Here is a 24401-nt window from a genome sequence, read left to right on the forward strand (position 1 = left end):
AGTGACTCAGGTGTCCGGGGAGTCGCATCACCACCAAGTTTTACTATTTATTAGGAGGGAAATTAATAGCGGCGTACAGTAATACGCTACAGCCGAGAGCGAGGGCAGAATTGAATTATGGCACCTCACTGAGCTTCATGCTCCCTAATCTGCTTGCTGACAGTCTCCATATATGAAAAATAAAGGGATTTTTATCCAAATAGGTCCCAGTACCTGATAACTAAACTTCTGATCACATCCTATTGCAAACCTGAGGATTTTATCTACTTGCATCATTAGTCCTGTTGATCTGCGCTCGATTACTCTGATGATTATCGGCTCTCGATTTAGAAGTTTGCAGCCAGTGTCTGCGCCTCGAATCGATGACTCGGCGCTTGACTTAGAGTTCTGAACAAATCTTCGCTCCATTGTACGAGCTGATGACGTCTCTATTGCTTTCTTGCGGGTGTACTAAGATGGCGGCCCCCAGTGTTCAAGCCTTTGTGTCCTGCAGGAGGGGATTTGTGTGATTGTGGTGGGCTGACAGCAGTGACTCGTGTAAGTGTTAGCATACTGATGTGTTATTATGGGCTGTAATCAGTCCTCCCTTCCTCTTCTCTCACCGTTTCCATGGAAACCCCAAATGGCTATATGATTGCAGGAAGCTGAGCTATCAGGGGCTGTTTGCCAAGATTTCACACTGAGGAGCCATTTTTCCTTTATTTTTAACCCCTTCAAGGATGCAGCCATTTTTTTCTGCTTTTTTTCTCCCCTTCTTCCAAGACCTGTAACTTTTTATTTTTTTGCATCAATGTATCTGTATGAGGCCTTGATGTTTTGGGTGATAAGTTGTATTTTTTTTATTGTCACGTATTTTTACCACATTTTGTTGCATTCTTGGAGCAGCTGCAATGACCGAAAAACAGCGTTTCTGGCATTGTGATTTTTTTTTTTTAATTTAAAGGGGTTGTCTGGTCTTCTGATAAAATTCTGCAGCCGCTTTATATTGACTTCAGACTCCTGAACCCTGAAAGCGGAAAGTCACATGACTGTTAGTATGTAATTTGCATATTTCTGGCCACATTCCCACTAGACTTTTCCGGCCGTGCTCAATACAAGTGAACTGAACAAGGCTGCTCATGTCTAGTCGGCATGTGACTGCATGTATGTAAATCATATCCTTTCAGTCACATGACCACTTGCTGTCTCATTGCAGACTTTTTTCATAAGATTGAACAATTTCTTTAAATAATTTAATATTTTCATTCATCTGAACTTTTATGGAGTTGACAATACCAAATGTTGTTTTAGTTTATTTCTATCATTTTGAATCCTGGACAACCCCTTTAAAGATTGTTAATCATTATGTGCATTTGCCCTAAGACTACGTTCACACATTCAGTATTTGCTCAGTATTTTACATCAGTATTTGTCAGCCAAAATCAGGAGTGGAGCAATCAGAGGAAAAGTAGAATAGAAACACGTCACCACTTCTGTATTTTTTACCCACTTCTGGTTTTGGCTTACAAATACTGATGTAAAATACTGACCAAATACTGATCGTGTGAATGTGGCCTAGTAGGGCATTGACGAGACGGGGCAGTCTGGAGTTCTGCACTAATCTGCATTGTGGCTTCTTCCAGCCCCAGTATGGACTTTCTGTGGCTTTTCATTCTCTACATCGTTTTCCTCATTCTGGGAGTTTCTACTTTCTGCTTCTTGTCTGGAAGATCCACCAGCGGCCTGGACGGCGCCCTCTATAGAGCAGAGCAGGTGAGCCGCCCCCTTCTTCCACGCAAGCGTTCTGGTACCTGAAGTTTTGTTCTCATGCAAACAGTGTTCTGGTACTATTTTTTTTTTTTTGCCAAATTTATAAAAGGCACATTAAAGGGGTTTCCAATTTCAGAAAAAATGGGAGGACGGGGGATTATGCCGTAATATAATAAAAGACCCTTATAAGCCCCCTGTCATTCCAGCACTGCTGGTTTTGGTTTACTTGGCTGCAGCAGTGACGTTCAGACTACCAACTGTGGTCTGTGATTGGCTGCAGCGGTCACTTCTGGACGACCAGAGCCAGCTGTGTTCATCCTGTTTTTGTCATACAGAAATGTGACCGCTGTGACCAATCACTGACAACAACTGCAGTTGGTCACATGCCAAAAGAGAGACCACCACGTTCGGCAAATCTGATCCCGCTTGATCTCCTTCATTTTTGTGACTACTTAGACCCCCGTGATCAAAACGTCTGACTTATTATTACGACGCATCACAAAGTTTTATGAAACTGGAGAGGTTTAACCCTTTATATTCTCCTGGTAATTTTCCCTGTACGTTGAGCTGATGTGTATTATATTCCAGGTCATTTCCCGGGTGTCACCTGTCTGGCTTCAGCGATGCATCAGCAGCTGCTTCCACAACAGGTAATGCATCCATCCTAAAATCCCACATTTAGACTCTAACTATTAATATTTTAATACCAAAGGGATCATCCTTTTTTGCACAGTGGATTGTAAAATGCCCTTTAAAGGGTTGTTCCACCATCTTCATTGATGAGTATTTTGAGATATAGCTTTTAAAAACAAGTAATTTTGCAATTTGCTGCTTGTTAAAATTTTCTGCCGTTCTTGAGATATTAACACTTTTATTTTTAGCTTGTTGTCTTGGACACCGACCACCGCTGCTACACAGCAGAACATGTGCAAGGCTTATAGGCTCTCTTCTAATGGACCTGTAAGTGATATCTTGAAGCTGCCCAGGATCACTAGAGCGCGCTGTTACCTCCTAATCCCGGCCAGCTTCATTGCAGTGCTTACAAGCTAGACATCAGTGGTGAACGGTGTCCTAGGCAACGGGCTGTAAACTAAATAAAAATGGTTAATATCTCAGGAACGGCTGCAAACTTAAAAAATCAGTAAATTGCAAAAAACGCTTATATTAACATACACTTGCTGACAATATCCATATTTGAAGATGGGAATAACCCTTTAAAGGGGTTGTCCAGGTTTGGGGTCCTAGTCTGCAATCGCTCTGTGACTGCGGACTTGTGAATCCTCACAGCTTGTAGTCAGGATTCTCCGGTGCTGGGAGCTGGCAGGTATGAGATTTACATACATGCGGTCACGTGCCGACTAGCTGGGCACGACCACGCTTGCAAGTGTATTGAGTGAGGTCGGAAATGTCTAGTTGGAATGTGACAGCAAGTATGCAGATTGCACCCACTGCCGGAAGCGGAGATTCCTGACAATGCGCACACACTCTGTGACTGTAGACTTGTGAATCCTCACAGCGTGTAGTCAGGATTCTCCGGCGCTGGGAGCTGGCAGGTATGAGATTTACATACATGCGGTCACGTGCCGACTAGCTGGGCACGACCACGCTTGCAAGTGTATTGAGTGAGGTCGGAAATGTCTAGTTGGAATGTGACTGCAAGTATGCAGATTGCACCCACTGCCGGCAGCGGAGAATCCTGACAATGCGCACACTCTCTGTGACTGCAGACTTGAACCCTAAGCCTGGACAACCCCTTTAAGGAGTCAGGGAATTGTAGTTTCACATCACTGATAAGTTGCAGAGCGATGATCGGGAGTACAGAGGGAAGAAGGGGCCATTGCCGTTCTATGCATTTTTTAATTTTTATTGGATTTTAGGAGCGGTGCTTTCGTGCTCCTGCACCTGGCCCTGGACGCGTTGGTGTTCGCAGAGTACACCTGGGAGATCCTGGACTACAGCCTGGAGATAGAGATCAACTGGATCCTGGTTTTCCTGCCGTACGTCCTGATCACTGGGAACCTTTACTTCTTCTACAAATGTTGCTCATCAGACCCAGGTAATAGGACAGAGTAGACGTGGCGGCCGCGCACCCACACGTTCCTCCAGTGGGAGCTGACAGACTATCAGATGTTTCGGGGCATCAGAGGAACCTTTCTTCCATACTGTGGGTCTCAATATCTATTCTTGCAGTGAGTAAATGGAAACATACACCATGACCAGACTACATCCTACAGATCTGCCTTAAAGGTCTAAAGTGGGAATACGCCTTTAAGATTTTTTTTTAATTTTAGGAAGAGTCACCAAACAGAACGAAGCCTTTTATATCCGGGTGTATGAATACGACGAGATTATGTTCCATCACAGCAATAAGTGTCCAACGTGTCAGCTGATGAAACCGGCACGGTCAAAACATTGCGGTGAGATTTTTTTTCCCAGAATTAAAAAAATAAATGGCGGCTCCCTTCCAGAAACACGCTACAATGTCTTTGGGTCGTGTCCGGCTTCGTTGCTCAAGATGGAGATGCAGTTATACACTCGACCAACAGAATTTTGAAAACAGCTATTTTTTTTTCTTTGGGAGACTATTTATTTATTTTTTTACTTAAATGCATATTTTTTTGCAATTGGGTTGCATTGAAAAGTTTGCACCGTTTGGCTTTTACAAGCTCTTTTGTTTCGCTGCAAATTCAACTTTGATGTGGTCATGAATCAACTGAGAGGAGGTCAGATAAAAGTTACAAACTCATCAGGCTGTCAGAACGCGCTCACTGATGGATCCTCAGTGTACTCAATCTGCCTTAAGCAATAGCTAGAGTATAGGAGGCAAACGGTGCAGAATTTTTAATGAAACGCAACTGAAAAAATGATTTTAACTCCAAATTAAAAAAAAAATAAAAAATTTCCTTTGGCTACGCTCGAACAACCGCATTTTTGCTCCGAGTTTCGTTCTTGGAAAAAAAAAATGGCAGCTCTCACATCTTCTGTTGTTCAGATGTCTGCGTGAAAAATATAAAATTGCAGCACACATTTGTCTCTTCTGTATTGCGGATGCAGAGTTCTGCTATAATTTGGGCACTTTTCTAACAAATCTGCATTTTTTTTCTTTCCCTCAGCAGGTGTCTGCGGAAGCTGCATCCAGCGGTTCGACCATCACTGTGTTTGGGTGAATAATTGCATCGGAGCCCTGAATATCAGACACTTCTTACTGTACCTGCTGAGCCTGACTCTCACGGCTATCTGCTTGGCGGCTGTAATTATAGCATTCCTCCTGCAGGTGGTGCTGCTCTCTCACATGATGACTGCAGCCTATGTGGACAGCCGGGGGCAGGAAGAGATCGCCAGCTTGGCCTATGTTATACAGGTGGGTACGGGACATGCTGAAAATAGGGGGGGGGGGAAGCATGATAGCCCATCCCGAAATTGGAAAATAACAGCTCGCTGCAGTTTAACCATTTAAATGCCACTTTCAATCCAATCATTGACAGCGGCATTTAAATGCCACGATCACAGTGTGCCGATGGGTCGTCCTGGTAGCTGGGGAGCGGGCTTAATAAGAGAACGCCATTCTTTATGGCTATATACCGCAACACAGTCGCATTGCAGTATATAGAACAAGCGATCAGGTGATTGCAGGTTCAAGTCGCGAAAAAAGGGGCTAAAAAATAAATTAAGAAAAGTTAAATTCTTAAATATTATTTTTAATTAAGACAATTTTTCATATTTTAAATGACTTTTTTTAAATAAAAAAAAAAAAGTAAAAATTGGAATTGACCGCATTAAAAAAATAAAAATAAAAAAAATATATATCATCTGATCCATTGAAGCATAAAATTAACCCGAACAGTAGAGGTTATAAAAGAAAAAAAAAAAAAGTAAAACGCCACACTCCCTTTAAGAAAATATGCAATTAAAACTTTATGTAACCCATAGATCAAAATGGCGACAAATATATATATTTTTTTTACATAAACTTGTAAAAAAAATGTTAAATTTGTTTTCCTGTAATCTCACTGACAATTTTTACAGCATAAAACCAAAACCTAAAAAGCTATGGCAGATTTGCTTTTTTGCCATTTTTCAGCACTTTATACAGTAAATTGAATGTTGTCATTCAAATCTACAACTCATCCTGCAGCCATATGGCAGTATGAGGGCTTGTATTTTGCGGGATGAGTTGTACTTTTGAATGACACCATTCATTCTACCATATAATATACTGAAAAACGGGGAAAAATTCCATCTGCAGTGAAATTGCAAAAAGTACAATTCCACAATTTTTTTTATTTACCATGTTCACTATATGGTAATACTGACCTGTGCTACACATAGCGGGGCTTCAGCACTGCTATGTATAGCAAAAATCACGATTATGAAGGCCGGCCATGGGCCGATATTCACAGGAAGATCATGACAGGCATGGGGGTCTTCAGCAGACAGGATTAATGACACTGCCTGTCTGCGAGTGTTAAATGCCTTTGTCAGGGCGGTATTTAATTGGTTAACAGCCGCGGGTGGATCTCGGATCTACCCGTGGCTGTTAGAGGCACTTGCTGGCTAATTAATTCAGCCATCAAGTGCAGGCTCAGCATGTGAGTCTGCATCAAAGGCAGGGACACGGTCAATGATGTACATTTACGTCATCAGTCATGAAGGGGTTAAGGCTTACTTTTCACCTATCACAAAATCTCAGCCCTGTACACAGACCTCCCTGCTGGATCGGACTCTTCTCAACACTCACGCACATCTTACTTTTTCCCAGCACCTGTTCCTGACGTTTCCGAGGATCGTCTTCACTCTGGGATTCCTGCTCCTTCTGATCCTCTTCTTGGGGGGCTACACCTGCTTCCTCTGGTACCTGTCCATCACTAACCGGACCACCAATGAGTGGTACAAGACTCGCATGATCTCTGCATCTCCTAAAGGCTACTCAAGGGGAATTCTGGGCAACCTGAAAGAAATATTCCAGCCTTACACCCAATATAAGAAGGAGAGATGAGCGATATCGTCTGCACCCGGAGGCAGCAAACGATCCCTATCGGGTTGCCCATAGAGAGTAACTGAGCATGTGCGACCACCAGCACTTCGCTCATCAGGTGGATGTGCATGTGTTTTTTACACTCTGAACACCAGATGGCGCCATAATATGCAACTTTTTTTGTCCCCAGTGTGTAAATTGGCATCAGAATTATACAGTACGTGTATTTAATGTTGGGCCAATCCCTTTAAACTGTTAAGTGATAAAACTATATGGAGTAATACGTGACACCAGTAACATCACATCTATAAGACGATCTGACGGGAGGATGGCGTAACTCTTCCGTTGTCATTTATTTTCTATATGGGGTTAGATGGTATTTGTAATAGACGGTATTATATCGGCCTGCACTGTGAATTTTCCCAGATTTCAACAGGGCATAAAGGAGTCGCCTACCCCAAATGGACCACGGACGGCCCAAGGCCTCTAGACTTATGTCCGGCCGCATTCGTGTCTGTAATGTGACCGCAAGTCCAGATTGGCCCATGCAACGTGCGGCCATAATATGGATGTTTGAATGAAGGCTTAAAAAGGGGTAAAATAAGTAGAAATTGGCCACGGACGTCTTATAAAACAATGTTTTATTAATACCACTACTAATACGGAGCGTAGTGACGTGTGCTCTTCACATTTCCTCCAGGATGTGGAAGTCGGCAATTGTGGGCTGGGTCCCAAAGTTCACATGGAGGGGGAGGGAGGTATAAAAAGACGTAATGAGGCGTTTGCATAGGTAAGGAACCTGGTGGAAACATCGGAGACCATGACCGACGGGGACAGAGAGCACGTTCAATCCAGTGTAGATCTATAAAAAGCCGCTCCGCCCCAGCAATGCCGCAATAAGCGGGCGCCGATCATACGGCTTCGCACCAGATCTCACATTGAGGGCACAGTCAGACGCCTATATAGATCGGACGGGCAGGCGACCGCCCCGACCAGAGCATGACGGCTTCATATTTGGTCAGAAAAGCCACCGGCCCGTCCGGTCTCTGACCGATTTATACGGGCCGTCAATTCTATCAATACCAAAGTCCTGCACAATCCCTTAAATACATCAGAAACCCTTCCAGACAGTCACTACCTGCACTGACCGCTGCCTACAATCATCAGGTCTTGTGTAAAGGGCTGATCCAGTAAAGAGATCTGTCTCTGTTCTCCATCAGACCCTTGAAACTTTTATTTTAAAGGATATATTTACTAACAGAACACAACACAGGGGGCCCTGTTAGTTATCCTATCGCCGGGGTCTGCAAGAATTACTAAGGATTTCGTCCAGATCTTTCTTATTAATAGGAGGTCTCCGTTTTCCTGACACAACTTCAGTACATACTGTCATTGTCCATAAAATAAAAATTCAGCAGTATTTTTTTTCCTAGAACTTTGTACCCTCCGTTATTCTTCCTGAAAACATATGAAAAAAAAATTGCCAACTGGGCAAAACCCATTGGGATTAGATCTACATGCCGATCAGTGTTGGGACCAGGGGAATAATTCACGGAAGTTACATTTTTTTTCCCAGTATTTACCAGGAGGAATAACAGAGGTACAACGCCTTAAGACAGAACTTTGAAAAAAAATACGTGTCTAAAGTTTTTACTGAATAAGACCTGTCAGGAGAGCAGGTCAGGCTCTCAGAGAGAACCTGTCATTGGCTTTGTGTCGCCCGCGTGGCATGGAGCAGAGTTCGGCTTTGTTATTGCGGCCGTGTAAATTTTCCTTTGAAATGCTGAGTTGTTTTCGACAAACCAGACTCGGACATACCTGTGCGTCTAGGGGAGTTGTGCTTTCAGAACCAGATGATAGGTTCCCTTTAAGCTTTCTTAAAGGTGGTGACAACATAAATTGGGGTGGGTCTAACTGCTGTCAGGATGGAGTTGCGGTGACATACCCGACTGCCGCTACATTCATTCCCGATGGGGCCGTACTTGGGATTTCTCTGGCAAACCCCATAGAGAATGAATGGAGCGGCAGTCGGGTATGTGCAGAAAACTAAAAGGTGGTGGCATAAAGATTAGAAGAAAACCCAGATGTGTTTTAATGTACAATAAAGTCCTGCAGCTGATTCATTGGTTAAAGGGTCTGTCTGATTTTTAACAATCTCTTGAAAAAGGGCTTGCACAAGGAATGTTTAGCTAATTTGGAGGAATGTCTTTTGCCAGGACCTCGGAGTGAATTTCTAAATGAACCGGTGGACATTTTACCAAGTTTTAAGCAATGGTTGGACTTTAAAGAACTAGCGTCCGTTTCTTACAACACCGAGAAGGCAGAAACGTCACCTAAACCTGTAACGTATTCAGTATATATGGATGCTGGAGATTTGGGGATGATGCACGTTGTCTATTATGATGGTGACCCTACACCCCCTGGAGCAGTGAGGGGCTTTTTAAGCACATTCCTGCTGCATGTACAACCCTCCCCCTTATGGCGCAGCCATTAAGTTCCCTCTTGTGAGCGAGGAGCTGCAGGTTTCTCAATGTGAGAAGGATTTGGGGGGGGGGGGGGTGCAGCTATCCGCCCCAATACAGACATTAGAAGACGACATCAGCGCCACTGACACTGGGTCATGACGGACTGCAAAGCTCAAAAGGCACCGCTGAGCTTACCACCTCCTCCCACCTCAGACTTCAGAAAAATCTGGTCAGTGTCACTTTAATGCACCAGTAGCTCAAAAATAAAAATGAAACTCGTAAAGCATCTCCTCCATCAGGTGGCACCATCGTGTGGGGTCCTTCATCAGTCTGCAGCGTGAAGGCCACAGCGCCATCTCGTGGAGGCCGGGTAATAAAATTCACAGCAGACCAGTGTACAAAATTTGGCTTCCTTTTTCATCCCAAAAAGGTGTAAACTACTACACAACTACTGTCTGGACCTCCACCTCTGTCTGCGACGCAAGGACAATCTCTGCGACCTGCTCCACGTCCTCGGGGGCTATTACTTCCTCCACAGGAGAAACTTCATTGGTGATTACTGCCCCATCTCCTATGGCAGAGGCCAGGGTCATGGCGACTTGCTCGGTCAGAGATTCAGGGGTAGCGATGGTGATGGTGTCTGTAGTGGGGACTTCCTCTATGCAGGGCTCAGTAGTGTCGTCATCGTCCAGCGTGACATTTTGGACAATGATCTGCTGTCCTGGGTTGGCGCCGCTCACCAGCTGCTGGACTACATTCAGAATATGGCCGTGCACCTATAGCAAAGAGAGAAAAACAAACAGATCATATTTCCAAAATGAAGCAAAGCTCTAAATCACATGGGGTCTCACCTCTAGGACCCCCACCAATCCTAAGGATGAAGGGTCTTGGTTGTGCAGAGCTACATATAAGTGAGTGGTGCTATAGGTCAGACCCTTCATTCATTGGACCTAGTCGTCATCCAATGTGGACCCCATGCACATTAGAAGATCAGTCTGTCCCACCAACATGGGCGCATTATCTACTATGTCTGGGGTCCTTTACTATTAGCATTGAGCATGGCTGAATGACACCATGTATAATAACACCGCCACTCACCTCCTGCGTTTCTGTGCTCTGCAGCAGCTCAGCCGCCTCACTAGTTTCTATTTCTTCAGAAGTCTGTATGAGGAGAAAAGAAGAAAAAAAGACAATATGTCAAAACTAAATGCTGGCTGCCACTTGTACCCCATCACCACAGGGCTGCTGCTTCCGAAGCTCCTGGACACAGAAAAAAAATAAAATAAAATACTGTTTACTAGTAAATACCTCAATAATATATTCCTGAGTATCGGCGACCACTGAAGAAAACTCCACCAGCATAGTGTGCGGCTCCTCGGAGGCCGTCGTGCAGCTCATGGCCTCTGAACTATTGCTGTTTTCGGTCGCCGTCTGTTCAGTCTGATCCATGTCCTGCTGAATAATCACACAGCCCCCTGGAGAGGAGAAATGAAGAAACAGGACAGTGAGCCCCCCCTAAAAAACAAAATGGCCGTTTAGGGTTGGCCGCTGCGGCTCACTTCCACACCAGGAGGTTTGCGGCGTTGATGACATTGTGCCGATTGTGAGCGCGTCCTTAGTACTTACGCCATCTGCGCCGCTCACCCCCCACCGATGCAGAAATGAGGTGCTGGACAAGCCCTTTAAAAGGCAAAGTCCCCCGCCCTTCACACACAATCTCTTTTTATAGCAACCCCCTCAAAAAAAAAAAAGTTCAGTAGTAGTAGCCCGGACACTTGCCTTTGGTCTTCATGTGACGGTTTAACGTTCCGTGCTCTGCAAATCCTCGATTGCATCTGGGACACTTGAATGGTTTCTCGCCTGTGTGGTGCCGGATGTGCCGCACCAAGGAGCCCTTCTCCCTGAAGCTATGAGGGCAATACTGGCACACGTACGGCTTCTCCTCCATGTGGGTGCGTAAATGAACTTGCTGAGCGTTCTGTGACAAGAAACAAATACAAGATTGTAGCTTAAATAATAACATTTAAAAAAATGGGTTAAAGCGGATGTCTGAGCAAAATATATATAAAAAAAAAAACTTTGCCAAGAGGACAGAATATATATATATATATATATATATATTAAAAAAAACTAAACCGATACCGCTGCCCCTGTTCCCCCTCACCTTCGTTTTATATTTTTTCCCGCACTTCGGACAGGAGTATGGCCGGTCGTCAGAGTGCACTCTCATGTGGCCCTTGACGTGCGCTATCGTTTTGTACATCTTCCCGCATTCTCCGCATCTGTATTTCCGGATATTGCCGTGAGATTCCTGATGCTTTTTCAGCATGTGAGCCTTCAAGAACTCGCGGCCGCACTGATCGCAGCGGAACAGCTTGCACCCTGTGGAGACAACAAGTGGAGAATCATTACCTGCTTTTACCACCGTCTCGCAAGAAAATGCAAATGGACAAAACGTTATTCCAGCTCAACTGCAGGTGATGTGACGTTGTTTGTTCGGGTCACAATACCAGCAATGAAGCCAGGAAATATGGCCGTAATGGACAAGAAAATACAGTCACGATAAGATGCGGCTGAGAAGGGATGGGTGATACCACGGGGCAGAAAGTGATTTTTTTTTCAGAACTTCAGGGCAGGGTGCTTTTCTGTATGTTAACCCATCTGTCTGGGCACCAGGCTCCGAGTACCCAGGGAAGGCGCAGCAGACGATGCTTTACCTTCATGTCCTTTCAGATGGACCTTTAAGGAGTTGCCACTCTTGCAGATTTCCCCACACTCCGGACACTGGAGGTCCTCTGCGTCCTTGTTCAGTATACCATCTATCTATGGAAAAAAAAACAGATATCAATGGCTATCATCACACCTTAATACCCTGCAGCTTTTTACTAGCGACGCCACGTAGCCCCCTGCATGAAATGAGACTATATCAGATCACTGCCTGTCAAAACAAACAGACTACTGACAAGGCTGCAATGGGAACGACGACGGCGTCTCGAGGTCGGGAGACTTGATTTGACACCTTACAGGAAAAATCACTACTCACCCCCGTTTTGAAAGCCACAGCTCGCACCTGGACATGAATCTCGTGCAGCAGGTTGCCCTTCTCGTCCGTCACTAGCTGGATCACCGGACTGCCGTCTAGTTCATCTGTTCCTAAGTGCGACGTAACATCTGTAGATACTAAAACTGCAACGGGGAAAGAAGCAAAACTCAGCGCACGTACAGGTTATAAAATCTGGCACTATCACCCCTTCATCATACAAACCAAGAAATAAGAAAATAGGAAAAAGCTCACCGGCTGGAGACCCCAGTAGTACATAAGCATTTATTCTGCTGTGCACAGACCTGATGAGCTTGCATCACGTTTCAGGACGATGCTGTTTCCCACGACGTGGCTGATCTTCTCCGTGCAGGGCGTCAGAGACCTCATATGCCTCGATAGCGCCCCCGACTCTCGGAAACTCTTCCCGCACTTTGAGCAGCTGTATGGCCGTTCATCTGGGAAGGACGTATAAAAAACAAAACAAAACAGGAGACCGGAAATGTAAGCGACACTTCTTACAGCTCATTTTATGTTTCCATAGATAGAAAAAGGGGCTTTCTAGATGAGACCACCCTACGCTGACCAGACAGAGTGCAGGAAACAAAAAAAAAATACAGTATCTGGGCTGCAGCCCTTATGTGTGCTGCTGAGACAAACCCCCTTAAAGGCACATTATATTTCAGTGCGATAAATGGGCACATATTTTCTTAAGCAGTTACCAGATTGTGACCATTCTGCGTCAGCTTAAGATAACACGCGGCAGCGCTGAAATAGTGGAAAGAGCTGCGGACGGTCGTGGATTCTGATCTCGTGATCCCACAAGCCAAGAGTTCGGGTTCGACTTTAGTTGTGACTTTGGGGCTACTCCTGAGAGGTTTGGGTACTAAATTATATTTTGAAAAATCACGAAAAAGGATCGGCGGTCCAAAAATCAGACATGCTGGATCCTTCTCTTCCTTGACACCGTCTGTCAGGGGGAAGAGCCGGGAGGCCCCCCACACATAAGCCTGTCAGCTGGGCTCGCCTGTATCGGCAGATTCATCTGACGTTGGTCTAACGTGTATCGTACTAGTCCCCACTGTCAATCAAAAGGGTGAGACAATCCCTTTAAATGATGGCTGAACACATTACACTTGTATCAGCTGAACGAGTCGCTCTTCGGGCCGGCCTTGGCTGTCAATTGATTGGCGAGAAGAAATGAGGAATGCTGAATTTCAACATGCCCAATCCTTTGATCTGAAGGAAAATAAGCCACTGACAGCAAAGCCTGGCAGCAGATTATTCCTCCCTGTCCCTGTGTAAGGGGAGTTTGTTAAATAGGTCAGCTATAACAGTGCCCGATCATCGATCTGCCTACACCACAGTCCGGTGGTCCCTGGGGCAGCCCCCTTACCGGTGTGCCTCCTGATGTGGCGGATGAGGGAGCCCTTGGTCCTGAATGAGTCCGTGCACAGCTTGCATTGAAAGTCCTTCTTGGTGCTATGTGTCAGCATGTGAGCTTTCAGGATGGTGCACTAGAAAAAAAGGGGAGGACATCAAACACACGGGGGTCCTCAGGGATCAAAGCGCCACTGTGCAGACCGCACAAAGACACCTACGCTTTTAAAGGTCTTTTCACACGTCTGACAAATAAAGCGTCCTCTCTCGTCCACGATCATCTTCACCAGGTGAGACTCGTCGGTCTCTACGGGCACCTCAGGCCCTTCCTGCCAGTCCACCTCCATCCCCAGAATGTCGCTCCTCTGGATGCCCACCATACTGTCCTCGCTGGAGACAATCTTCACTTCTTCAGATATTGCTGAGACAAGACATAAATGTGAGAGGCGGCCGGCAGGCTCCTGACGGTACATTAGGTCAGGGTGCGGAGCCGTACCGATACCCGGAGAGCTGCTGATCTCCTCCTGTAAGGAGCTAGTCTCCACAACCACGTGAGAGATGTCCACGTCGTCATCTTCTATACACGGCACCACCTGCTGTTACAAACACTTATGACATTTATTACCTCATAGGTCCCAAGAGAATACAAGAAAATCCCTTATAATAGTCATCCGATAATCCAGAAGTTGAATTTAAATTGGTTTTCCCCAAGACATTTACTTTCTTGGAGTGTAGTGAAAAGCTCCAAACCTCCATGTTCAGTAGGTAAGATAAGAGACCGAGGCCTCTGCTCAACATAAAGGCAGGAAGCTGCTCCCGACGTCAACATAATGTGAACTGAGCCTAATCTGCACACAAAGTCTGCGCCGTCTGGACAGTGTTAAGACCCCGTACACATTAGACAACTGTCGGCTGAACAACTGCTGAGATATCGCTCCCGGCTCCCCCCATGCAAGAACGCTTGGCTCCCGGACCCTCCTGTGACAGCAACTCCTAGGATGTTCCCGCAAAGCGGAGGAACAAAAAAGGATCGGCTGCAGAAACTCAACACGCCGGACCCTTCCCTACTCAGACAGGACCCCATGCACATTACACTGAGGTGAGCTGTGACATCTATTGTGAATCCTGTGTTATCTACTGTATATAGAGGTGTTATCAGTCATAGTACAGGAGGAGGAGGTGAGCTGTGATATCACCTATTGTGAATAATGGATCCTGTGTTATCTACTGTATATAGAGGTAATCTCTACAGAACAGATAACTACACCCCCATACACATTACACTAATGTTATATGGGAGGGTTCGGCTGGCACTGTAAAGGCCCTGTCACACTTAGCGACGCTGCAACGATCCCGACAACGATACGACCTGTCAGGGATCATTGCTGCGTCGCTATGTGGTCGCTGGTGAGCTGTCAAACAGGCAGGCTCACCAACGATCAGGGGAGCAGCGACATCGTGGAAAGAATCTTTCCACGATGTCCTGCTCCTGGTTAAGAGCCTGCTGAAGCAGGAGCAGGCTGGTAACTATGGTAAACATCGGGTTACTAAGGGCACACGCGCACCTAGTAACCCGTTGTTTATCATGGTTACCACTCTGCTACGGTGAGCGGGAGGTTACCGCTCACTTTAGCAGGCTCGTAACCATGATAAACAACGGGTTACTAGGTGCGCGTGTGCCCTTAGTAACCCGATGTTTACCATAGTTACCAGCCTGATCGCTGCTCCCGCTGGTCACACACAGTGATGTGTGCTGACCAGCGGGAGGGCAACGACCAAAAAATGGTCCAGGACACTTTGCAGCGATCAGCGACCTCACAGCAGGGGCCTGATCGTTGCAAAGTGTCACACATAGCGTCATCGCTGGTGAGGTCGCTGTTGCGTCACCAAAACCGTGACACAGCAGCGATCTCGCTATGTGAGACGGGGGCTCTAGGCTATGCGTCCACAATGCAGAAATGCTCAGGATTTTTTCCTGAGTGTTTCAGCATCTCCCTGGCAGAAAAAAAATGCATGCAGATTGTACATGCGTTTTCCTGCCAGGGACATGCGGATGTGAAGCGTTCTTCACATGCATTTCCGCATGCGGGTTATCAAGCGCTTTCCAAGCGATTTTAACATCACTTGGAAAGTGCTTGTCTACTTGGTCACACTATATAAATCCATGCAAACAGCATGGATTTATATAGTGTGACCCCAAAGAATGTCAAAAAATAAACCTATACTTACCTTCCGATGGCCCCTGCAGTCTTACTGCACTCCTGTGCTGGCTGCCGGCAGATCGCGGTACGCTGTACTGAAAGACCTGCCTTCACATGACTGTGACGTCACCGCAGGTCCTTCAGTCCTGCGCGATCTGTAGGCAAGCACAGGGAAGGAGTCCAGGGGCCGTCGGAAGGTGAATATAATCTTTATTTTATTCTTTTTTTTACAGCTTTTAGGGTACCTGGGTGTGGAGGAGAGTCTCCTGTCCTACACACTCTGGTACCATCCGCACATAAGAACGCGCCAATTACGCAAGTACAGATGCAGTGATGTGTAATCCATGCGTTCTAATGCAAATCAATGGCGGCGAAAATGCAGCACTTCCGCAAAGTAATTGGTAGTGTTGCGTTTTTTTCCGCAATGATAATCCACAGCGGAAATTTCCGCAGCATGTACACAGCACATGCGGATTATCATTGGGGAACATGGCAGGCCTTCTGCCAAGCGTTTTTTAAGCGTTTCTGCAGCGTTTTTGCCACTGTGGAAACGCTTAAAAAACGCATCGTGGGCACACAGCCTAATATGTATGGGGGCTCCGGTCAATTGATTATCGGGGGGAGTTAAGGATCAGGCATGTCCGACTGCTAATCCTTTTGTCCTCCCAGAGACATATGGTCACCAGAGATGTCTGTCAGCAGTGATCCCATAGAAAACACAGGGGCTCTCGGCCAAACAACGCTCGTGTGTATGGGAGAGTTATCCCCTTTACCTCTTGGCTGCTGAGGACGGATATGGAGGACTCGAAGCTCTCATCCAGGTCTCGCTGACAGGCCTTTTGTATCTTGTGCTGGACAAACTCTTCCAGGCTCGTGAATTCAGCCTGACAGCGACCACATCTATGCACATCTTCATCTGCAACCAACAAGAAAAAGAAAAACAAGAATCATAAATACAATAATAAAGTATCATAAATTCAAAGACATCTAATCATCACCTCAAACTCATTCAACGCCGCATTAAATGCATAAAAACATTTTTTTTTTTTCTTCTGATCATCTCTATCTCTGTTCACACCGGCCGCAGGCTGAGCTTTACAGGAGACGGCGATATTCACTATCTATTATTCAATGTGTAGTATTCCAGTATGTGATATAAGCGATCTAACAATCGCAGGGTCAAGGCTCCCGAGGGGACTAAACTAAAAGTTAAAAAAAAAAAAAAAAAAAAAAGAATTCAAGTTCCAAAAATAAGTTCAACAAACAGATTTTGGTATCATCACATCTGTGAAAGTCCGAGCTTTCAAGATATGAAACTAAAGAGGAAACGAAAATGTGAACCAAACCCACAATACAGACCTTATATCCACTGTAGGGAACTCCCTCTTTGAGCTCAACAATCCCAGGAAATGCGGGGAGTTGTAGTATGCCAGCATCTAAAAAAATATTGCGCTATAGGGAGCATAAATGTATGATGGATATAATAAAATTTTTAAATCGCCGTCTCCTATCGAGGGAGAGAGACCAAACCATTTCCGGTGACTACCTCTTGAAGCTCATCAAGAGAATGCCAAGAGTGTGCAAAGCAGTCATCAAAGCAAAAGGTGGCTACTTTGAAGAACCTAAAATATAAGACATATTTTCAGTTGTTTCACACTTTTTTTGTTAAGTATATAATTCCACATGTGTTAATTCATAGTTTTGATGCCTTCAGTGTGAATGTACAATTTTCAGTCATGAAAATACAGAAAAATCTTTAAATGAGAAGGTGAGTCCAAACTTTTGGTCTGTACTAATAATATATATATATATACACATACACACACACACACAGTGCCTACAAGTAGTATTCAACCCCCTGCAGATTTAGCTGGTTGACATATGCGGAATTAACTTGGCATTGTGACATTTGTACTGTAGATCAGCCTGGAAGTGGGAAATGCACTGCAGCAATTTTTTTTTTTTTTTTTTAAAAACGTTAAAAGTTAATTCAGAGTGTCATTTATTATTCAACCCCTCAAACCACAAGAATTCTGTTTGGTCCCCCTAAAGTATTAAGAAGTAGTTCAGGCACCAAGAATAATGAGCTTCACATGTGTGGATTAAAGATCTCTTTTGCCAGCCTTTTCTGACTATTTAAGACCCTCCCCAAACTTGTGAACAGCACTCAGACATGGTCAACATGGGAAAGACAAAGGAGCATTCCAAGGCCATCAGAGACAAGATCGTGGAGGGTCACAAGGCTGGCAAGGGGTACAAAGCCCTTTCCAAGGAGTTGGGCCTACCTGTCTCCACTGTTGGGAGCATCATCCGTAAGTGGAAGGCTTATGGAACTACTGTTAGCCTTCCATGGCCTGGACAGCCTTTGAAAGTGTCCTCCCGTGCCGAGGCCAGGCTTGTCCGAAGAGTCAAGGCTAACCCAAGGACAACAAGGAAGGAGCTCCGGGAAGATCTCATGGCAGTGGGGACATTGGTTTCAGTCAATGGTCTCCGTTCCAGACGAGCCTGTATGGTACCTTTACTTTCAAAGCGCCATGTCAAGGCTCGTCTACAGTTTGCTCATGATCACTTGGAGGACTCTGAGACAGACTGGTTCAAGGTTCTATGGTCTGATGAGACCAAGATCGAGATCTTTGGTGCCAACCACACACGTGACGTTTGGAGACTGGATGGCACTGCATACGACCCCAAGAATACCATCCCTACAGTCAAGCATGGTGGTGGCAGCATCATGCTGTGGGGCTGTTTCTCAGCCAAGGGGCCTGGCCATCTGGTCCGCATCCATGGGAAGATGGATAGCACGGCCTACCTGGAGATTTTGGCCAAGAACCTCCGCTCCTCCATCAAGGATCTTAAGATGGGTCGTAATTTCATCTTCCAACAAGACAACGACCCAAAGCACACAGCCAAGAAAACCAAGGCCTGGTTCAAGAGGGAAAAAGTCAAGGTGTTGGAGTGGCCTAGTCAGTCTCCTGACCTTAACCCAATTGAAAACTTGTGGAAGGAGCTCAAGAATAAAGTCCACATGAGACACCCAAAGAACCTAGATAACTTGGAGAAGATCTGCATGGAGGAGTGGGCCAAGATAACTCCACAGACCTGTGCCGGCCTGATCAGGTCTTATAAAAGACGATTATTAGCTGTAATTGCAAACAAGGGTTATTCCACAAAATATTAAACATAGGGGTTGTATAATAATTGACCCACACTTTTATGTTTAAAATTTAATAAAATTCAACTGAGCAACATAACTTTTTGGTTTGTAAGATTTATGCTTCTGTTCATAAAACCTACTCTCGTTTGCAGTTTGAAGGCTCTAACTTATTTGCATCTTATCAAACCAGCTAAATCTGCAGGGGGTTGAATACTACTTGTAGGCACTGTGTGTGTATATATATATATATATATATATATATATATATATATATATATATATATATATATATATATATATATATATATATATATATATATATATATATATATATATATATATATATATATATATATACACACACACATATAACCATTTTATTACATATATTTATATTATTCATATGATATGTGTAAAATATATATTTTACACACATTAATATACTTATATATAATAAAATATATATATATATATATATATATATATATATATATATATATATACACACACACATATAACCATTTTATTACATATATTTATATTATTCATATGATATGTGTAAAATATATATTTTACACACATTAATATACTTATATATAATAAAATAGTTATATATATATATATATATATATATATATATATATATATATATATAAAATATATTATTAATGTGTGATAGATTATATATATATATATATATATATGACGCACACAAGCAAATTATAAAATAATTTCACCTGTATCCAATACAAAATAAGAAAAAGTAGAAATTAAAAAAGAAAAAAATATATAAGTGCAGACCTTTCCGTTTTCAGCCGCCGCTCTTCTCCCACCAAGAAATCCAGTAAAAAAAATCATCAAAACATCATATGTACCCAAAAATGGTGCCAAAGTAAACTACAGCTCCTCCCGCAAAAAAAAACAAAAACAAAAAACAAGCCCCCATACAGCTCCATCAATGGAAAAAAAAAAAAAAAATTAATCGGTAAGAGAAAACGGTAGCAACGTTTTTTCTTTGTTTTTTTTTTTAAAGTTTTTATTATGTTTCTAAAATAAAGGGGAAAAAAATGACAAATGTTTTTTGCGTCCGCGCTCGTCCTGTCCTGGGAATCACGTCGCTGGGTCATTTTTACCGCGTACATAAAGACGTAAAAACAAAATACAATGGCGGCATTTATTTATTTTACTTTCAGTGCGTTCTACAGTAAAATAAATGGCGTCGTTCAAAAATGACAACTCGCACCGAATAGAAGGAGCCCTCGTCCTAGTCCGGCTGAGGGGGACGGGAAAAAAAAAAAAAGTTCTGGCTCTTGGAAGAAGGGAGGAAAAAAAATATGAAAGAGCAAAAAAGGAAAAATGTCCGGGTGCTGAAGGGGTTAACGGCTGCCCTCTCCTCACATGGGCACTTGTTGTGGCCCGGCAGGGGAGGAGCCGCACAATATGGGGCCCCGGCTCTTCCCCCTCTCACCTTCCTCCTTGAAGTGGCTGATGAGCGGCCCCGCAGGCAGGCAGGGGAGGACCAGACCGCTGGGCACAGTCTCCGCGTCTCCCTCCTCCGGCTCCAGCTCCGAGCTCATCCCTCGCCAGGACTTCTCCTCCTTCTGTCGCAACGAACGAGCGCACAGCGGCAACAACACAACACAAAATGGCGACTTTACGACCGTGTCGTCATAACAACGGAGCGAAGTGTTGGCACGTAAAGGAGAAGGCAAGAGTGAGAACGTGACGTCGCGACGCAAAGGAGGCGGAGCGGCCATATTGGTTACGGGCAGAAAATGCCAATAGTTGTAGCAGGTGATGAAATTATGCTAAAGAGGGTGTTACCACAGCTACATGAGTGTAGGAAATAAAAGAAAATGCTCTAACCTCTTTATATATTTTAGTGACTTAAAAAATTTAGAAATATTTAGTTTGGTCACTTTTTTGTATATTTATATGGGGTGAGATGAGTCTTTTAACGATACCATTTTAAGGTGCATTACGTAATTTTGATTGTTTTTTTGTGGGGGGGAGGGGGACAGTGCTTCAACCAACAAATAGCAATTCAGGGTTTTTAATTATTTATTTTTATTTCTTTATGATGATTATTTCTTTTTTTTTTTTTTTTTTATAAATCGGACTTTTACAGACATGACAATACCAAATGTAATTTTTCATTATTTTTCTATTGTGGAAAAAAGGGGAGATTCAAACTTTTATGTTTTTTTGCAGATTTTTTTCTCCTTTTTTATTATTTTTCACTATCTTATTTCAATCTCCTTTTCTAGATTTTTTTTTTCAACTTTTTTTTATTATTTTTCACATCCCTTTTGTAGATTTTTATATATTTATTTTTTCAACATTTTGTAATTATTTTTCTCTTTTTTTTAACCCCCTTTGATTGTTTGATTGCTTATACTATATACTGGAATAACCCGGTCAGGGCCGGCGTCAGAACCAGGCGCACCCGGGCAAGTGCCGAGGCCCTGAGCAGGCGAGGTGCCCGACCGCAAGTAGGCCCCCCGCTTGCTCAGGGCCCCGGCAGCCGGATACTTACCTCTCCCCGTGCCTCCACAGTTCTGTCTTCCTGCTGTGCGCTCCCTGTGACGTCTCAGGTCAGAGGGTGCGGTGACGTCTTTCCACTGCGCCCTCCCCTGAGCCGTCACAGGCAGCGCAGAGCGGGAAGACGCCGGCGACGCTGGAGTACAGACCTGAGCAGCGGCAGCAGGTGAGGAGGCGTGAGGTGAGCATTTGATTTTTTTTTTTTTTTTTTTTTTAATCTATGGAGGCATGGGGCATTATATGGGGGGTGACATCCTGCATGGCACATTATATGGGGGGTGACATCCTGCATGGGGCATTATATGGGGGGTGACATCCTGCATGGGGCATTATATGGGGGGTGACATCCTGCATGGGGCATTATATGGGGGGGCTGACATCCTACATGGGGCATTATATGGGGGGTGAAATCCTGCATGGGACATTATATGGGGGATGACATCCTGCATGGGGCATTATATGGGGGGTAACATCCTGCATGGGGCATTATATGGGGGTGACATCCTGCATGGGGCATTATATGGGGGGCTGACATCCTGCATGGGGCATTATATGGGGGGTGAAATCCTGCATGGGACATTATATGGGGATCCTGCATGGGGCATTATATGGGGGGCTGACATCCTGCATGGGGCATTATATGGGGGGTGACATCCTGCATGGGACATTATATGGGGGGGGTGACATCCTGCATGGGGCATTTTAAAGAGAGGGGGCTGACATCCGGCATTATATGGTGGGGGAAAGGGATATCCTGCATGGAGCATTATATGGGGGGGAAAGGGGCATTATATGGGGAGGGGGGGACATCCTGCATGGGTCATTATATGGGGATTAGAAGTGACATCCTTCCTGGGGCATTATATGAGGGGTGACATCCTGCATGGGGCATTATAAGGGAGGGGGGAACAGCGTGCATAGGGAATTTTATGGGGGAAACAGCCTGTATCGAGCATTATATGAGGGCCAGTATCTTCTATGGAGCGTTATAAGGGGACCAGTATCCTGCACGGAGCGTTTTATGGTGGCCAGTATCCTGCACGGAGCGTTTTATGAGGACCAGTATCCTGTACGGAGCGTTTTATGGGGGCCAGTATCCTGCATGGAGCGTTTTATGGGGGGGCCAGTATTCTGTATGAAGCGTTATATGGGGCCAGTATTCTGTATGGAGCTTTATATGGGGGCCAGTATTCTGTATGAAGCGCTATATGGGGCCAGTATTCTGTATGGAGCGTTATATGGGGGGCAGTATTCTGTATGGAGCATTTTATGGGGGCCAGTATTCTGTATGGAGCATTTTATGGGGGCCAGTATTCTGTATGGAGCATTTTATGGGGGCCAGTATTCTGTGTGGAGCGAATCGCCAGTTTCTGAGCTATTGTAGAATTTACTATAGATATCGCTCATGTAATGTAAGAAGTGATATCTTTGGCATTCTACTATATATATATATATATATATATATATATATATATATACAGTGCAGACCAAAAGTTTGGACACACCTTCTCATTTAAAGATTTTTCTGTATTTTCATGACCATGAAAATTGTACATTCACACTGAAGGCATCAAAACTATGAATTAACACATGTGGAATTATATACTTAACAAAAAAGTGTGAAACAACTGAAAATATGTCTTATATTCTAGGTTCTTCAAAGTAGCCACCTTTTGCTTTGATGACTGCTTTGCACACTCTTGGCATTCTCTTGATGAGCTTCAAGAGGTAGTCACCGGAAATGGTCTTCCAACAATCTTGAAGGAGTTCCCAGAGATGCTTAGCACTTGTTGGCCCTTTTGCCTTCACTCTGCGGTCCAGTTCACCCCAAACCATCTCGATTGGGTTCAGGTCTGGTGACTGTGGAGGCCAGGTCATCTGGCGTAGCACCCCATCACTCTCTCCCTTGGTCAAATAGCCCTTACACAGCCTGGAGGTGTGTTTGGGGTCATTGTCCTATTGAAAAATAAATGATGGTCCAACTAAACGCAAACCGGATGGAATAGCATGCCGCTGCAAGATGCTGTGGTAGCCATGCTGGTTCAGTATGCCTTCAATTTTGAATAAATCCCCAACAGTGTCACCAGCAAAGCACCCCCACACCATCACACCTCCTCCTCCATGCTTCACGGTGGGAACCAGGCATGTAGAGTCCATCCGTTCACCTTTTCTGCGTCGCACAAAGACACGGTGGTTGGAACCAAAGATCTCAAATTTGGACTCATCAGACCAAAGCACAGATTTTCAGTGGTCTAATGTCCATTCCTTGTGTTCTTTAGCCCAAACTTGTCTCTTCTGCTTGTTGCCTGTCCTTAGCAGTTTTTTCCTAACAGCTATTTTACCATGAAGACCTGCTGCACAAAGTCTCCTCTTAACAGTTGTTGTAGAGATGTGTCTGCTGCTAGAACTCTGTGTGGCATTGACCTGGTCTCTAATCTGAGCTGCTGTTAACCTGCGATTTCTGAGGCTGGTGACTCGGATAAACTTATCCTCAGAAGCAGAGGTGACTCTTGGTCTTCCTTTCCTGGGGCGGTCCTCTTGTGAGCCAGTTTCTTTGTAGCGCTTGATGGTTTTTGCAACTGCACTTGGGGACACTTTCAAAGTTTTCCCAATTTTTCGGACTGACTGACCTTCATTTCTTAAAGTAATGATGGCCACTCGTTTTTCTTTACTTAGCTGCTTTTTTCTTGCCATAATACAAATTCTAACAGTCTATTCAGTAGGACTATCAGCTGTGTATCCACCAGACTTCTGCACAACACAACTGATGGTCCCAACCCCATTTATAAGGCAAGAAATCCCACTTATTAAACCTGACAGGGCACACCTGTGAAGTGAAAACCATTTCCGGTGACTACGTCTTGAAGCTCATCAAGAGAATGCCAAGAGTGTGCAA

The 24401-nt window shown here is 44.5% G+C and overlaps 2 protein-coding genes across 8 annotated transcripts; one reads left to right on the forward strand and one right to left on the reverse strand.

Annotated features, from left to right (window-relative positions):
• The first annotated feature begins 393 nt into the window (after positions 1-393).
• Positions 394-8841, forward strand: ZDHHC4 (zDHHC palmitoyltransferase 4). 4 transcript variants are annotated; one of them, XM_073648347.1, is made up of 8 exons: positions 394-537; positions 1623-1752; positions 2338-2399; positions 3627-3805; positions 4041-4166; positions 4863-4912; positions 5024-5110; positions 6509-8841. In XM_073648347.1, the coding sequence occupies exons 2-8, from the start codon at positions 1630-1632 to the stop codon at positions 6743-6745; spliced, it is 864 nt and encodes a 287-aa protein (XP_073504448.1). In that variant the 5' UTR covers positions 394-537; positions 1623-1629; the 3' UTR covers positions 6746-8841. The 4 variants fall into 4 exon arrangements, with proteins under 4 accessions (XP_073504448.1, XP_073504449.1, XP_073504446.1 ...); XM_073648348.1 differs by having other exon boundaries at positions 4866-4912; XM_073648345.1 differs by having other exon boundaries at positions 4863-5110.
• Positions 7349-20652, reverse strand: E4F1 (E4F transcription factor 1). Of its 4 annotated transcripts, none has more exons than XM_073648344.1 (13): positions 20433-20651; positions 16584-16726; positions 14106-14205; positions 13831-14030; positions 13626-13746; positions 12535-12687; positions 12260-12375; positions 11907-12012; positions 11354-11571; positions 10969-11167; positions 10498-10664; positions 10288-10350; positions 7349-9965 (listed from the first exon to the last, which is right to left on the reverse strand). In XM_073648344.1, exons 1-13 carry the CDS (start codon positions 20539-20541, stop codon positions 9630-9632), a joined length of 2031 nt encoding a protein of 676 aa, XP_073504445.1. In that variant the 5' UTR covers positions 20542-20651; the 3' UTR covers positions 7349-9629. The 4 variants fall into 4 exon arrangements, with proteins under 4 accessions (XP_073504445.1, XP_073504444.1, XP_073504442.1 ...); XM_073648343.1 differs by having other exon boundaries at positions 12233-12375; positions 14106-14202; positions 20433-20650; XM_073648341.1 differs by having other exon boundaries at positions 12233-12375; positions 20433-20650.
• Between the last annotated feature and the right edge of the window lie 3749 nt (positions 20653-24401).

The sequence above is a fragment of the Phyllobates terribilis genome, unplaced genomic scaffold (assembly GCF_046119375.1).
Source record: "Phyllobates terribilis strain yellow unplaced genomic scaffold, ASM4611937v1 Scaffold_9__5_contigs__length_417890890, whole genome shotgun sequence".
Taxonomy (NCBI): domain Eukaryota; kingdom Metazoa; phylum Chordata; class Amphibia; order Anura; family Dendrobatidae; genus Phyllobates; species Phyllobates terribilis.